The sequence below is a fragment of the Microdochium trichocladiopsis genome (genome assembly GCF_020744255.1).
Source record: "Microdochium trichocladiopsis strain MPI-CAGE-CH-0230 chromosome Unknown B0I36scaffold_2, whole genome shotgun sequence".
In the NCBI taxonomy this organism is placed as follows: domain Eukaryota; kingdom Fungi; phylum Ascomycota; class Sordariomycetes; order Xylariales; family Microdochiaceae; genus Microdochium; species Microdochium trichocladiopsis.
In genome coordinates this window covers 2,128,727-2,144,955 of record NW_025763545.1, presented here as the reverse complement: position 1 = coordinate 2,144,955, position 16,229 = coordinate 2,128,727, and the positions used below count along the sequence as shown (strand labels likewise).

Genomic DNA, 16,229 nt, shown 5'->3' with positions numbered 1-16,229 from the left:
CAGAGAATCAGAACACAAACTTGGGATATTCGTTGAACGGCAATTCCCTGACTCGTCCATCACAACATCGATCCACAATCGCAGAGTGCTGCACATTCAACTCTCGAGCCGGTTCTTGTGCGCCTATCTGAGAGAAGAGGTAGTCAAGCTGCTGCTCAGGTCTGATGCATACGCAGGCTTGATGTTGTAGAGGTCTCGAGGCTTCCTGGGGCACGAGGCGATATGCCGCGCAATATCTTGGAGGCATCGCAAAGTCCAAGTCGTGCTCACGGTCCACAAGGGAAGTCTCGTCGCAGGCAGGAGTCGCGGGGCTCCTCCTACCAATAGGCTGACCGCCGCTGGATGGAGCTCAAGAAGACGCATCGTCGACTTGTTGTCTTCTGTTTAACGAAAGCTCCGCATGGGCAGTCGAATCGACTATCCACATTCTGTCGCTCAGGCCCTGTCAGCTCCAGCCAATTTCATCCCGCCTACTGGACCTGAAAATTCGGGCCCCCTTATTTCGCACAGGTTGCTGTTTCCCGGCTAGCGCGTGGCCCACTCCGGGGGATGTGGCGCATCGATTGTCTCGCATGGGATACCTTGAGGTAAAACACCCGAGAGGACTACTTTGATCCCAGTGTCGTCTAAATAACCGCGGATATATAGAGAGGGGGGTGATTCAGAGAATGCGCGCTCAGTGACAGCCAAAGACAGCGCCAGAGCAGCAGTCGCCTTGCCATGGCGTTTATATTTTCCCGCCATGCCAAAATGTCAGATCATTGACGACACGGATACGAAATTCTGACCAATGCCCGCAGCCAGTGGAGCGGCCGGCTTGAGCCGGGCCGGAGGCTTGGGATGGTCCTGATTTCGCACAGGGCCAAGAATGCTAAGCTCTCGTGGGATTTGCCTGCTTACGGGCCCTCGGGTCCGTATCCCATGCGAGCTCCCGAGAACGCCTGGGGTCTTCCATGGTAGTAGGCACAGGTGCCTGCGACCTTGACTATGTCCAGCAGTGCGCCGGAGACGGGCCCTGGCTCTCATCAGTCCCAGGAGCGAATTAGTTCTGTTTCGCACGAGATAAGATTGACGGGTGCTGCCATGGCGGAAGCAAACAAGCCTGAGCTCATAATGCCGACAGGCACCACCAACCAGTCGCAAGCCCATGGTGCTCGTATGGAACGGGCGACTCCATCCCTCTGCCAGAAGAGTCGCTTGGGTAATTGTGGCTGCCAATCAGCACTTTAAAACCCGATGCCTAAATCCGCCCCGAGAGGGTTAGGACGGGCGGACGGCCCAGACTGGATGGCCCCCTTTAGAGAGAGCATGCCAACAGGCAGGGTTCTGTGGTGCGCCAGCCAACTCGCCTGCCTGATCTGATATGCAGACACGAGCCTGGACTGCCTGGGGAGCGAGTTGTCCGGTGTGACTGGGACGGCGCGGGATTGGGGCTGGTGCCGATGTCCGCAAACCGTGAGTCCGTATGATGACTGGCCTGCCCAATCTGGGGGATGCGAATCCGAGGCTGCGTGGGTCGCGCTTGGACGAGGTTGCAGCCACGAGGAACCTGGAAAAGCCAGGCAAGCAGTGGCGTCTCTCCGTAGGCCGTCCGTCTCGGTTGGTGGTGGCCGGCCGATCTCTGCACATCGGGCTCGCACTCGGCCGCACTTTGCACGCAGCGCAACATCACACTCCCTCTGTGGCTCTGCCCGAGTCCCAGATGCGGCTCAATGCTCCTTTCTCCCTGGTGGCCGACAGGGGCCGCCCGAACCGGGCCAGGTCAGCACGGCCGACGGGATTCGCATGCGTGCTGCATTATGACTGCATTAGGGGCCACGGCGAAGGAGTCGCACAGCGGCGGAGATGCTGCAATGACCGCATGCATGGTATGATTCATTCAGTCGTGGGCGGCTCTTGATTGTTTAGTCACAAGCCACCGGATTTCCTACCCGGCCCACTCGACCCTACGGAGCAGGCATCCCCCGCCCAAGGCTCGGCCACTAGCCCTTCCCGAGCGTCTCTGCTGGGCCGGCCGATGGCCTTCTCGAACACCGTACTCGACTGGACTCCGGACTTCCTACTCTGGGCAGGCTCCTCCATAGTGCCGTGTTTGCGTGGGCCGGGGTGTCCCTCTCCTGCTTCAACAGCTCTCAGCTCGGCTGTTTTATTTCCATTCTTTCCCCCTTCCTTCTCCGTCTTGGCTTGGCTCTAATTATCCTCCAGACTCTGCCCTGTCCAAAGCCCTGGTGTCGTCACGCAGCAGCCACAGCGCCATATCGCAGGCCACACCACTTTCCTCGCTTGCTGTCGTGACAACCTTTGAAGCCAGGCTTGGCTCGACTATTAACCCCAGGGCGACCCACGCCCGCCGAGCGTGCAACCCGACAACAAACGCGGTCCTCCGCATAACCCACACCCGTCATGTCTTCGGCGTCCAAGGAGATCACTTCTGAAAAGACGCGCGAGCATGAGCTGTCCCGGCAGGCCTCGAGCCGTGGCGAGTCGACCGACTCCAACAAGGCCAACAAAAATGCCGACCCCGCCCTCGAAAAGGCCGACACAAAAGTCGTCTCGCCACCGTCGACAGCCACTGTCGACCCGTTCCACCACCTGCCTTCTCACGAGGCCGACGTCCTGAGGCGGCAGATCTCCATCGAGGAGACAAAAGCCGGACTCGGCGCGCTCTACCGCTATGCGACCCGCAACGACATCCTCATCATCCTTGTCAGCGCCCTCTGCGCCATCGTCGGCGGTGCCGCCATGCCGCTCATGACTGTCATCTTTGGCAACCTCCAGGGCATCTTCCAGGACTACTTCTCCGGCAAGTCTACCTATGACGACTTCATGGGCACCATGACACAGATGGTCCTGTATTTCGTCTACCTGGCCGTCGGAGAATTCATCACCATCTACGTCTCAACCGTCGGCTTCATCTACACTGGTGAGCATATCAGTGGCAAGATCCGCTCGCACTATCTCGACAGCTGCATGCGCCAGAACATTGGGTTCTTTGACAAGCTCGGTGCCGGAGAGGTCACGACTAGGATCACCGCAGACACCAACCTGATCCAGGAGGGCATCTCAGAAAAGGTTGCCCTTACGCTCACCGCGGTTTCCACCTTCATTTCCGCCTTTGTGATTGGCTTCGTGGTCTACTGGAAGCTGACCCTGATTCTGCTCTCCGTGGTCGTGGCGCTTCTCCTCGACATGGGTATCGGTTCTCGATTCATCATCAAGTTCAACAAGGGTTCGATCGAGGCCTACGCCAAGGGCGGCACCGTCGCCGAGGAGGTTCTCAGCTCGATCCGCAACGCAATTGCCTTTGGCACCCAGGACCGCCTGGCCAAGCAGTACGACACCCACCTCACCCGCGCGGAGCACTTTGGCTTCCGCGTCAAGACCAGCATCGGCTTCATGGTTTCTGGCATGTTCCTGGTCCTATATCTCAACTATGCGCTGTCGTTCTGGGTTGGCAGTCAGTACCTTGTCGAGGGTACTACCTCGCTGCAGAAGATCCTCACTATCCTCATGGCGGTCATGATTGGTGCCTTCAGTCTCGGCAACGTCGCTCCCAACATCCAGGCTTTCGGCACCGCCGTCGCTGCCGCGATCAAAATCTATACCACCATTGACCGCCCTTCTCCCCTGGACCCAACCTCCGAGGCTGGCCTGAAGCTTGAAAAGATTGTGGGCACGATCAGACTGGAGAACGTGAAGCACATCTACCCGTCCCGCCCCGAGGTTGTCGTCATGCAGGATGTGAGCCTCAACATCCCCGCAGGCAAGACTACCGCCCTTGTCGGAGCTTCGGGATCCGGCAAGAGTACCATTGTTGGACTGGTCGAGAGATTCTACGACCCCGTTGGTGGCAAGGTCTACCTCGACGATCACGATGTCAGCACCCTGAACCTGCGCTGGCTGCGTCAACAGATTGCTCTGGTCAGCCAGGAGCCCACGCTTTTCGGCACGACCATCTTCAACAACATCCGTCACGGCCTGATTGGAACACAGCACGAGCACGCCAGCGAGGAGACACAGCGCGAGCTTATCATTGAGGCAGCCAAGATGGCCAATGCCCACGACTTCATCTCGGCACTTCCCGAGGGATACGAGACCAACGTCGGCGAGCGCGGCTTCCTGCTCAGCGGCGGCCAAAAGCAGCGCGTCTCCATTGCTCGTGCCATCGTCTCGGACCCCAAAATTCTTCTCCTGGATGAGGCCACGAGTGCCCTCGATACCAAGTCCGAAGGTGTCGTGCAGGCCGCTCTCGAGAATGCAGCCGAAGGCAGAACTACAATCACCATTGCCCATCGCCTGTCCACCATCCGCGATGCTCATAATATTGTCGTCATGGCCGCCGGCTCGATTGTGGAGCAGGGCACCCATGACGAGCTCCTCGAACGCAGAGGTGCTTACTTCAAGCTAGTCGAGGCTCAGCAGCTTGCTGCTGTCGCTGAGCTGACCGAGGACGAACAAAAGGCCATTGACGACAAGGACGAGGAACTCATCCGCAAGGCTTCGAAGGCCGACGACGCTGCTGCAATGATGGCGGACCCCAATGACGACATCCGTGCCAAGCTCGACCGCTCCGCCAGCCACGCGTCTGTGTCGAGCAGAGTGCTCAGTGGCCGCAAGGCTGAGGAGGAGAAGAAGTACTCTCTGTGGACACTGATCAAGCTCATTGCATCTTTCAATAAGTCTGAATGGCACCTGATGGTCATCGGCCTGATCCTGTCGATCATTTGCGGTGGTGCCAACCCTGTTGGAGCCGTCTTCTTCGCCAAGCAGATCACGGTATGTTTGTAAAAATCCCTCTCATGTGATGCTGTCGTATCATGCTAAAGCCTTCTCTAGGCCCTCGGTATGCCAATCCTGACTCCCGAAATGGGCGCCCAGATGAAGCACGAGAGTGACTTCTGGAGTGCCATGTATGTCATGTTGGCATTCGTGGTCTTCATCGCCCAGGGTCTGCAAGGTCTAGTATTCGCCAAGTGCTCAGAGAAACTCATCCACCGCGTCCGCGACCGGGCGTTCCGCTCCATGCTCCGTCAGGATGTTGCGTTCTTCGACAAGGACGAGAACACCGCTGGTGCCCTCACCTCTTTCCTGTCGACTGAGACCACGCATGTCGCCGGTCTCAGCGGTGTCACTCTGGGTACGATCCTCATGGTGCTAAGCACTCTTATCTCCGCATGTGTCCTTTCTATTGCCATTGGCTGGAAGCTCGCCCTCGTCTGTATTTCGACTATTCCCGTCCTGCTCGCCTGCGGCTTCTTCCGCTTCTGGATGCTTGCGCACTTCCAGCGCCGCTCGAAGAAGGCCTACGAAAGGAGTGCCGGCTACGCCTCCGAGGCCATCTCCGCCATCCGCACTGTCGCGTCTCTCACCCGCGAGGCCGATGTCATGGCGCAGTACAGGAACTCCATCGAGGCTCAGGAGAAGGTCAGCCTCATCTCCGTCGCCAAGTCGTCGACCTTGTATGCTGCCGCGCAGTCTTTCATCTTCTTTGCCCTCGCTCTGGGCTTCTGGTACGGCGGCAGCTTGATTGCCAAGGGCGAGTACAACATGTTCCAGTTCTTTGTCTGCTTCATGGCCGTCATCTTTGGCGCCCAGTCGGCTGGCACAATCTTCTCATTCGCTCCCGACATGGGTAAGGCCCATCACGCGGCGGGCGAGCTCAAGACGCTGTTTGATCGCAAGCCCGTCGTCGACACATGGACCACGGATGGCGAGCGGCTCGAGCACGTCGAGGGCACCATCGAGTTCCGCGACGTCCACTTCAGATATCCTACTCGGCCCGAACAGCCCGTCCTGCGCGGCTTGGATCTGACCGTGCGACCCGGCCAGTACGTGGCGCTCGTCGGCGCGTCTGGCTGCGGCAAGAGCACAACAATTGCTCTGCTCGAGCGCTTCTACGACCCTCTCGTCGGCGGCGTGTACGTTGACGGCAAGGAAATTAGCAGCCTCAACGTCAACGACTACCGGTCGCACATTGCCCTCGTCTCCCAGGAGCCCACACTGTACCAGGGCTCGATCAAGGAGAACATCCTGCTCGGCGGCTCGCGCGAGGACGTGTCCGACGAGGCAATCTCGGACGCCTGCAAGGAGGCCAACATCTACGACTTCATCATGTCGCTCCCCGAAGGGTTCAACACAATCGTCGGCACCAAGGGCGCCCTGCTGTCGGGCGGCCAGAAGCAGCGCATCGCCATTGCCCGCGCGCTCGTGCGCAACCCCAAGATCCTGCTCCTCGACGAGGCCACGAGCGCGCTCGACTCGGAGTCGGAGCACGTCGTGCAGGCGGCGCTCGACCAGGCCGCCAAGGGCCGGACCACCATCGCCGTGGCTCACCGGCTGTCCACGATCCAGCGCGCCGACGTCATCTACGTGTTTGACCAGGGCCGCGTGGTCGAGGAGGGCACGCACTCGGAGCTCATGCGGCGGAACGGCCGGTACGCGGAGCTCGTGAACCTGCAGAGCCTGGAGAAGCATGCCTGATTTTGTTTTTTTGTTTCCGTCTGATTTTCTGTTTTACACACTGTAGGGGGGGGGGCGTCCTATATAGATGAGGCATGGTATTTCACCGCCCAGACCAGCATCCCTTTTGGGTTCTTTCTTTGTTTTTGTTTTTTCTCGTCACATATACATCGCATGATACATCCTTGATACCTTTCGGGAGTTTTCATTATACCAGGACAGGCACACACACATATATCTATGTAATTAATCTCATTATCGAGCTCTGTCGAGCATTCTGGACAAGAACTTGGTCGAATGCGTGACAAACTGTTTGATCCGGGGCGCGCGAAAAGAAGGGGTGGCTGTTCACGAAGTCGCCCATCAGGGTCGAGTATTACGAGGATACAGAGAGAGGCAGAGGGGGGGGGCCTGAAAAGCCGCCAAGCTAGCTATGCGTCTCTGGGGAGTTTTGGCGTTCTGAACGCCTTGTACAGTATCCCTTCCGTTTTTGGTTTGTCCAGAAGCGCGCATCGCTGGTGCCTGTGGCCGGGTCTCAAAGATGCAGTGTTTCCGCTTCCATGGTTGAGGGGGCGTCTGAGGGGCGTCCATTTCAAGTTGGTACGCTTGTTTGCAAATTTGGCCGGCCTGGCTGCCATTCAGGATTCAGGAAATCTTGCTAGAGAGGGAGAGATGATTGAGTAATATCTGTCTAGTTGGTGAGTTGATTACGCGAATTAGATTGCGCTTTTCTCTTTCCTCTGTGCTTCGGTGGCGGCCAGTTTGAATGATCCCATCAGGCAGGCAGAGTGGGGAATGCGCACCCTTTCCCGTGGGGTCCCCCCATCTACTCTCCCCTCCCCCGTGGCAGCCAGCTCGAGATCGTGGCTGTATGTACAAAAGACCAGGCAGGGCGAGACAGGGGCGAGCACATGGGAGTTGTCTGCCCAGCTCTGCGTGTTGGTGTTTCCTTACCGTGCATGGCATGTCGAATCAAGTTTTGGTTGATTTTTTGCCTTCAAGGGTGCGCCCGGCTCGAACGGGGTTCGGCCGAGTCGTTGCGGGCATTTTGCGATGCTTGTGCTTTGCCCGCCCAGCCAAAAGTGTTCATATGTCTTGCAAGGCTGTGTTGGGCGGGGTCGGTCCAAGAATCTCTTTTGAGAAGAGCCTGACTGTTGTCTGGTCCTCGCATCTGGCAGAGTGGCGTATTACACCACTTTGCATGCTCGTTCTACGCGGCGGAATAATTTAGCAAAGTGGTGCTTGGCCAGGTTATTGGCATTTGGTTCCTGCATAAGCGCGTAGCTAGAGGTGCAGAAAGTGGAAATCGCATCCCTGTCGGGCGGAGTGGGCTTTGCTTGCTGGTGGGGTTGAGCCAATTGCGAGCCAATGTTGACCAGAGCTCGAGAACAGACCTGGAGAGTGCTCAAGAAGAGGAGCGCAAGACAAGTTCAACACTGGGCCGACGGGAGTGCAGTCTTTGACCAGTGACTGGTCCTTGGGCCTGCGTCAATCTTGTCGGCGGTCCACGACGAGCCTGCTGACGATCTTGATTGGCGCCACCCGTCAGATGCAATACGGGGTCTTTTGAATGAGCTGGTGCATTCTTTTATTGTGGTGGTGGTGGTGGTTGCAGCGTTGCAACCATGCCGCCTGCATCGTACGTGTCCTGCAAAAGGCCGGCTGCAGCATTGCAACGTCCGCGTATGGAGCAAGCCTGCCAAGGTTGAAGAAGTGCGCCGGTGATCCGATCGGTCCTCTTTGGGGGCCCCGTCAAGGACGGACGTGCTGAAATTGCGAAGCCGACCGAGGCAGCATTGTGGCGTTGTAGCGGGCAGGGGGCCCCACATGTTCAGGGCCTACAGAACTGCCCTAACGTACGGAGTTATCATTAGTGTACTTGCGCATCTGTGGCCAGGAATGGTAAATCGGATGAGGCGTGCTGACCTGCAGCAACTGGGCGCCATTGCATCTCTAGGCTGGCGGTCAGAGACGAGCAAGATTCCAAGACGCGTACATGATTGCGACGGACGGGCACTCACCCCTGCCCTGACAACACAGGCAATAGACGCCAGCGGCCCATCCAGGCCCGGCAAGGGGGGCTTGGCCTGGCCTGGCCCCTGCAGCATCGAAGGCATGGCGACGCTCGTCGAGGAACTTGTTGCGAGCTGCTGCGGGCGACGACTTGCAAAGGAGAATTTCGTGCTGGCGGGTGAGGCGTGGCGTGGCTCCATGTCTTTGTCAAGGACTGTCTCACGTGCCTGCATCTGTGTCTCTGGAGTGCAGGTGCCAGCAGCAGTCCAGACTCGAGGCTAGACTCTCTCTGGCCACGAAACGTCTTTCTTCAGAGACAAACAAACGCCCAGCAACGGCCAGCCATGTAATGTACTCTGTACTCTGGACATGCGATGCCATTCACACAGGCGCCTGCAAGAGCCTCGACTCACCACACCTGTTGGCTGCGTGCGTGGCGCCAGGGCCCGGCCACGCACGCTAGCCCAGGGGCCTGTCGCCGTTGGCCTTGCCATCCAATCCTCCTCCCCCTCCTCCACCACGCACGCTTCTGGCAAGCCCAGCAGCATCCATGGCGCCGCCATGGCCCACCCAGGGGCTTTGCCAGGACGAGCCCGGCCTTGCTTGCTTGCTGGCTTGCTGCTGCGGACGCGGACGCGCACTGCCCTCGGGTCTCGCTCTCCCCTTAAAGAACTGCCTGGCACTCTTGACAGAGGGCAGCTCTCCCTCAAAACCACGCCTGGGCACTGCTTCCTCACCAAAGTCACTCGTTGCAACCACGGCCGCCAAACACTGCCCTCTCCAGCGCCGCTTCTCCTTCGCGAGAGGTCACGATCTTTACAGGGCACGCACCTACATATCGCCCAGCCGGCTCCGTCGTGCAGTCTCGGGAACCACGCTGCAGCCCCCACGCAGATCCGCCAGCCAGATCCCGCCATCTCAGCGACGATCCCTCTCTCAGCAGATCCCCGTTCCCGGTTCCCACCGCGGTTGGCAAGTCGCGGCCGACTTTCAAATTCGAAGATTCACTGGATCAAACCGCCAGTCTCATTCGCTGTTCAACAGAGACAGTCGCCGGAATATACTGTGTGTTTTGGGGTTGGAAGTTATAACACCAGAGCGTACAAGAGGTTCGCTGTTGCTGTGCGATCGTGCAGCGACGAAGCATTGTCGGAATAACCGGGTCCTGAGATTGCGGCCCACCTCTTACTTCCATCGCTACCTAGGAACGAGCACAAGCACAGCTTCCACTGCCCTGTGAGCGTGGACGGCCGTGCAGCATCGCGACGGTCACAGACGTGTGCTGTAGCAGGAACCGCACGATCTTGGATGGTCCGATCAGAGTGAAACAAGATACCTTTGACCACTGCCGATCGTGCAGGTAGACACCAGCTAGCCGCTGCGGAAGCGTGCTGCATCCTTGCAGGGCGGGCGGAAACAAACAACAGCCAACATGCCCCTGCTTGTCAGAGATGGAGCTCCAACGGGCCCAGGCCAGCGGCCCCAAATCAAACTCCCGACCTTTTCGGCAATGATTCTCTGCCTCCTCCTACTCTGCTCATTGGCCTCCCCTTCAGGCGCCGCTTCCATGCCAGACGACGAAAGCACATCGCAGCCTGCTGAACCACAGCTCCTCATCGACCACGGCTTGCCTGTATTCATTGATGGGCACTGGCAAATCATGTCTGAGGACGAGCATCACGAGCTGTACCCGGAGCTCGCGAGGCGGACGGGAGACGTAACGTCGACGATAGAAATAATACCGCCGACCGTGACGCCCAAGCCATCGAGCACCAAGCCCGCAACGAAGACGAGCAGCCAGTCCTCGACAACGCCAGCGAGCACGGCTGTCAACAGCCCCTTGCCGAGCCCCTTTGACGGCGCGTTGGCCGCCAACTTTTCCGGGTCGTGTCCTGCGTTCATCGAGGCGTTCCTGGCCGACCCGACGTTCAAGGCGTGCTACCCATTCTCGCTGCTGCTGCAAGGCTCGAAATCGTTCTTCAACGCGCAAAAGTCGTTTGTCGGCATCACGAGAGTCCTCGACGCGACCTGTGCCGCCGACGTCAACACGTGCACACCTTACTTTGAGAAGCTCGCGAGCGATCTCGTTTCGGACAATGGCTGTGCCGATGACTACAAGAAGGGCAACTCGCTAGTCGTCCAGGCTTATATGGCCATGCGCGCATACAAGACACTGTATAGTGCTTCGTGTCTCACAGACGCGGCTACCTCCGCCTACTGTTTCGCATATGCAGTGACAGACACGACATTCGCCAGCAACGTCTACCTCTACTACATGCCGCTCAACATATCGTACCCGCCAACGCAGAAGCCGGCGTGCAATTCTTGCACCAAGCAGACAATGGGCATATACCAGGCTGCCACGGCGGACCGCTACAGCGCCATCGCCACCACCTACACCAATGCCTCGGTGCTGTGCAACGGCCACTGCGGAGCAGGCTACGTCAACGAGACCTTGCCTGAGCCCTTGTCGTACAAGAACGATGCCGGTGCCTTGTTGAGCCAAGGGCCTGCCACGCTATGCCTGCTCACCACCCTCTTCGCCATGGCCACTTCGTGGTGGCTGTAGGTGGTGTTGCGCATTTTTTGACTTTTATCCAAGTTTAGCATCGGCGTTTGGGTTTTCCGGGTTTCGAAAATGGCGGTTTGCGCGTCACAACTTTCTTGTACATTGGCTCGCCATGCCATTCCTCCCTCAGCCTGTAAACATGCGACATATATCCGGAGCCAGCAGCACATCATCATATACCCCCCCACAGAGGCGATTCAGCGCACTTCTCGGCACGCAACAACACCATGCCACTTTTTCACTGCGCCACAGCCTCGACACGAACTTTGTGTTTTGCGTATGCATTTCTAGCTAATTTCCTACATGTGTGATCAATCATCAAATCAGCCTTAAGTCTTCCTTGTTCGGAGCAGCTGCAGCCAAAACTGAAGGGGAAGAACAACGCGTAGCGCGGTAGCCCGCAGGAGGATTCTCTATCTGCGCCATGCAAATAAAATGTTGCATATGGACAAGCGACCGAAGCGGGGAACAACAGTGATGTACGTGATCAGATAGATTTAGACAGTACAAAACAAGAACAAACGAAGGGCCAGTCAATGTAAAGCTCTCCTGATTCCTGTACCTGAGTATACTTTGTGTGCATTGTGTCTATATGTGGCAAGCATTGATCCAAGGGGACCACAAAAGTCTATCCTGCTGGCTCGTCTCCAAAGAGAGACTAATGACTATGTGTACAGCAACTAATGTGCAACATGACAGACAAAAGGGAAATGCCATGATCACCTTGACTTTTATCCCTGACGACAGCTCTTTCTTTTTTTATCTCCTTTTCTCTCTCTTTTTTCCTTTCGAAAAGGCCAAGCTCTTCACTTCGATGGCTTCATCAAAACACACACACCTCTCCGACCGACCAATTCATCGCCCGAAACCCGAGATTATTGAGGATCGCAACGAAACCTTCAGTCCGCGAACCCAAAGACCTCGCTGACGGCAAGGATGTTGGTCCTCACGCCCAGCAGCGCGACCGCGATGCCCACGACGTCCACGACCAGCAGCACCGCGGCGGCCATCATGAAGCGCGGGTTGAAGACGCGGTACAGCATCAGGTGGCGCCGGAGGTGGCCCGCCCAGGCCATGGTGGCCAGCGTCTCGACGGCGTAGTACGCGATGAAGATGCCCAGCACGCGGCTGGCGCTCTCGATGACGCCCTTGCGCTTGGGGCCCGTCTTCCACAGGACGAGCAGGGGAACAGCCACGCAGGCGAGGACGGGCCCCGCAAACGTGTTCAGCGCCACGACCATGGGGGTCCAGGGGTAGCGGATCGTGGTGAGCGGGATGAACGCCGTGTCCCACTGGATCGACGAGAGCGTGGCCTGGTGGCCTGTCTTGAAGAAGTGGAAATTGCCGAGGAGGGCGAGGACGACTGGCCCGATGGCTTCCGCCGTGATGCCCTGGATGTCGAGGATGTCGAGCAGCGAGAGGACCTGCCACAGCATGATGGCGATGGCGCCACTGCCCATGGGCTTCGTCAGGAGTACAAGCGCACCGCAAATGTTGATCGGCAGGAGGAGGTAGCGTGAGCCGTGCACATTGCCGTACCCTAGGACCGTCACCTGCGCGGTGCGGCCTCCGCTGGCATGTGTCCGGATCGAGATGCTTGGGGGTGCCCATCCGAAGGCGACGAAACCGGCCACAAGCGTCAGCGCGAGGATGACCTGCGCGATGAAGATCCTGATGTTCTGCAGGGCACCTTCCTCGAGCGAGGGGAACCAGTCTCCATTTTCTGCCGCGTCCAGAGTCCAGTATACGGCTGACAGGAACAAGCCGCCCCTGAAGATGTACCCGATCCAGGCTGGAGCAAGACCCTCGTAGGAACGCGAGGGCATGAGGTAGCCTCTGATCACAGACGGGAGGATGAGCATGACAGCAAAGGGGATGGCGAGTTGCCAAGTGGCTGACGTGGTCGAGTTGGCGGAAGCATAGAACGTGGACGTGCAGTATGGCATCTGCTCTTCTCTGCACAGCTTGGAAAAGGAGGCAGCACGCGACAAGATTATGAAGACAACAGAATGGTAGATGGCCAGTGTCCTCTCGCCCCGGGTAGGCAGTCTTAGCGCGGCAATCATGGCAGAGAAGCCAAACGTGGCGAGGAAGAACAGGGAGATAGAGTCCTCCCAGATCGTGTAGGAATTGGCGGCGAAACCGATCGACTGACTCAAAGTGAACCCGACGGCGAGCCAACCCCAGTAAGTGTTTGGCAGAAGATTGCGCAGGCTCTTGCCGATACCAAGGAGCCTGACTGTCACAGAGACCATGCTGGACAGCGCCGCGATAGCGGCAACCAAGACCCAGTCTTGAGATCCGGTGAATGAGACACCCGCAAATCCAAGCAACAAACCGAGAACCCCACTGATCCCTCCCGCCGTGACCAGGTGTCGGTTGACGCTCTTGTACGAGACAGAAGCGACATCTGTGCCTGCGCCTTGCAGCTCCAAACTCTTCTCGGCAGAGTCGAGGTCGACGTCGTCGAGAATTGCAAAGTCCTCGTCCTCATCCCTGGACACGTAGAGCAGCAACACCCCGACACCAAATGCCATGATAACAACACCCAGTAGCATCTTGGGAACGTCAAATCGTGCCCAGAGGTCCTTGCAGATGGATAGAGTTTCGGTCTGGTAGTTTGTAAACGCGCGATGAAGAGCATCCCAGTTTGGTGTCTTGCCACCCTCGGCCACGAGCTTCTCGGCCTGCGCAAACAAATCAGCTGGCGAGCCGGTCTGCGTCGTCTGCTCAATGCCTCGGGCCTCAAAATAGGAAGCCTGGTATCTCCGGATGCCGGAAGCGACGACACTCGAGGCGGCAGCGAGCCTATCCCACGCTTTACCCTGGGCTCCTATGAACGCCTCCTCGATGGGGCGACCAAGGTTGTTGTAGGGCACGGGAATGCCCATAAGCAGAGCCAGAGTAGGCACCAGATCGATCTGGTTGACGGGTCTGACCTTGGCATTCGGCGGTGGCTTGCTGTGCTCGACCGAGGTCCGGCCGAATACGGGCTTCTTCGAGTACATCCACAGCGCAGCCTGGACCTCATCGTCACTCTCACCACCGTGATCGCCTTTGCCATCCATGCCATGATCTCCCATGACCACCAGCAAGGTGTCGTCATCGATCGCCTTGGCAAGGTCACGCACGAAACCATCCATTTGTTGGAGCTTGGATCTCATCGCCGCGTGGTTTGGTCCGTAGCGGTGTCCGGCATGGTCAACACCAAGCAGGTGGCCAAACATGACGTCCCACTTTCCGCTCTGCTCGGGCTTCAGCAAAGGAAAGATGTGGTCAATCACCCCGTTGTCAACAGTGTGGAGATCCCATACGTTCAGACTGTCGTAGGCTCGGCTGATATTGGGCTCGAAATAGTCTGGGAACAAGGCAGTCCATGTATCGTCGCCTAGATGAACCATTCGCTGTCCCTGTTCTCGGAATTGCATCAACAGGTTGTCTTCCTCGACAGCCGTGCCGGCAAAGTTGGAGCCGATATCGATAAAGGTGGGAAGCGTGCCCGTCGTCAGGCCACGGAGGCGCTGGAGGGTCGAGGTCGGCGGATCCGCGATGAACGGAAGCAGGACGGCGTGCTGGGGCGACGTGACCGCCGTCTCGTGGAGGAAGGGCAGAGCATTGTGGTAGATCTCGGCCTGGGAGGCGTCTTCGACAGGAATGGTGAAGTCGTAGCGGAGGGCGTCGATGATGACGACGACGGCTTTGCGGAAGGTTCGCGGATGCCAGCATCCGCCCTCGACTGTGCCCGCTCCGGGCCAGCTGCCAAGTGGCTGGCTGGGCGGCCGGGCGCACTCGGATCGTTCCTCAAGGACGAGACGCGTCAGGAGGAAGCCGCTGGTGAAGAGCAGGATGCCAATGGCATGGATACAGAGCATCCAGATCCAGAACGCGACCGTCCAGAGCGCCCGGCCCTCAAAGGACGCCTTCCTCTTGCGCTCGAGTGCTGCGCGCTCAGCCTCCACGCCAGTCGGCTGCGCGGCCTGTTGCTGCTTTGCTGCATCCTCTGCCTCCTTGGCCTTCTTTGCCTTTGCCCACTGGGCGGCAATGGCCTGGTACTCCGCGTTCGAGCCCTTGGCTGGGGTCCCGGCTTTCGGTGGCATAGTGTCGGTAGGGGCTCAGGGGCCGGTTGTCGTGGTCGCGTCGGTGGTTGTCCTACGAGCTCGGGGTAGCCATTGAATGGTTGATTAAAGAAATATGTAGCGTCTATAGAAGTGTCGAGTGGTCAGGTCATGGCAAGGAGCGTGTTCTCGGGCGAAGCGAAGCTGGAAGCCGACTCTGGTCTGCAAGTGCGCGGGAGAAGAGTCGGTTTTTGCTGCTTTGGCGAACGGCTCCTCAGGGTGTTTGTCCCCTGGCCGGCCCATGTCATGCTGGCCTTTGGTGGTGGGGACCTTGCATGGAGCTCCAGTGCCCCGCTGAGGTCAGCTCGCTTGCCCAGCTCAGAGAGGCTGTTGGCGCGCCGAGGGACCGGAAAGATACTGCGCTCCCCACCAGAAACTGATAACTCGGGAGCTTGAGCAGGGCCGAACATGGAGCTCAAGGTCCATAATTCGAGAGTCTTTGAGTTTCGAGAGTGCATGGCTGCGGAGTATTTGCATGGTCGCATCGAAAGCAGCACTGATGCCGAGGAAGCTTCGCCGGTCAATTACCAAGGGCGCTATAAGAATAGAGATCTTACAGGTCGCATATGCCATACTCGAACGACAGGCTCCGAGGTCCAGAGGTCCAGAGGTCCAGAGGTCCAGAGATGCAACGACCCAGAGTTTCAGACGTACAAGGCACAGCGTTGTTAGCGAAAGCAGAGATGCCGCTGGTTCAAAAGTTCTCTCGAAGTTCAATGTCATGACGAGAAACGACCGCAAGGCTGTGGATGCCGGTACCGACACGGATGCAATGGTAGGTGGTCCAAGAATGAGCCTGTGGGGTCTATCTTGCGCTACAATCTAACGGAATTAGCGTACCACTGGCCACAAATATAGGGCTCACATTAGTGGGCTCGAAAAACGTTGCGGTGGTTTTGCTCCATTCCACCCCCTGAAAACCCAAAACGTTCGTCATTGCGAACTCTTCCATTCCACTAGCAACGAGCAGAATCATGAACGTGGTGTTCAATATAGCTCCGGTACGAGGAAGACAAGCTTGCATTTTCTGGCCCCGGGATCTCGCGAGGTTGGCAATACCGCAGGCTTTCAAC

At 58.0% G+C, this 16,229-nt stretch overlaps 3 protein-coding genes across 3 annotated transcripts; 2 read left to right on the top strand and 1 right to left on the bottom strand.

Annotated features, from left to right (window-relative positions):
- The first annotated feature begins 2,058 nt into the window (after nucleotides 1-2,058).
- Nucleotides 2,059-6,745, top strand: B0I36DRAFT_380876 (P-loop containing nucleoside triphosphate hydrolase protein). The gene is made up of 2 exons (XM_046160836.1): nucleotides 2,059-4,776; nucleotides 4,837-6,745. The coding sequence occupies exons 1-2, from the start codon at nucleotides 2,404-2,406 to the stop codon at nucleotides 6,478-6,480; spliced, it is 4,017 nt and encodes a 1,338-aa protein (XP_046016850.1). The 5' UTR covers nucleotides 2,059-2,403; the 3' UTR covers nucleotides 6,481-6,745.
- Nucleotides 6,746-10,039: 3,294 nt separating this feature from the next.
- Nucleotides 10,040-11,041, top strand: B0I36DRAFT_359384 (uncharacterized protein; the record flags this gene model as incomplete). Its single annotated transcript, XM_046158117.1, has 1 exon — nucleotides 10,040-11,041. The coding sequence occupies one exon, from the start codon at nucleotides 10,040-10,042 to the stop codon at nucleotides 11,039-11,041; it is 1,002 nt and encodes a 333-aa protein (XP_046016849.1).
- A 538-nt stretch (nucleotides 11,042-11,579) lies between these two features.
- B0I36DRAFT_314698 (GPI ethanolamine phosphate transferase) lies at nucleotides 11,580-15,387 on the bottom strand. Its single transcript, XM_046152800.1, has one exon. The coding sequence runs from the start codon at nucleotides 15,136-15,138 to the stop codon at nucleotides 11,941-11,943; it is 3,198 nt and encodes a 1,065-aa protein (XP_046016848.1). The 5' UTR covers nucleotides 15,139-15,387; the 3' UTR covers nucleotides 11,580-11,940.
- Nucleotides 15,388-16,229: the final 842 nt, after the last annotated feature.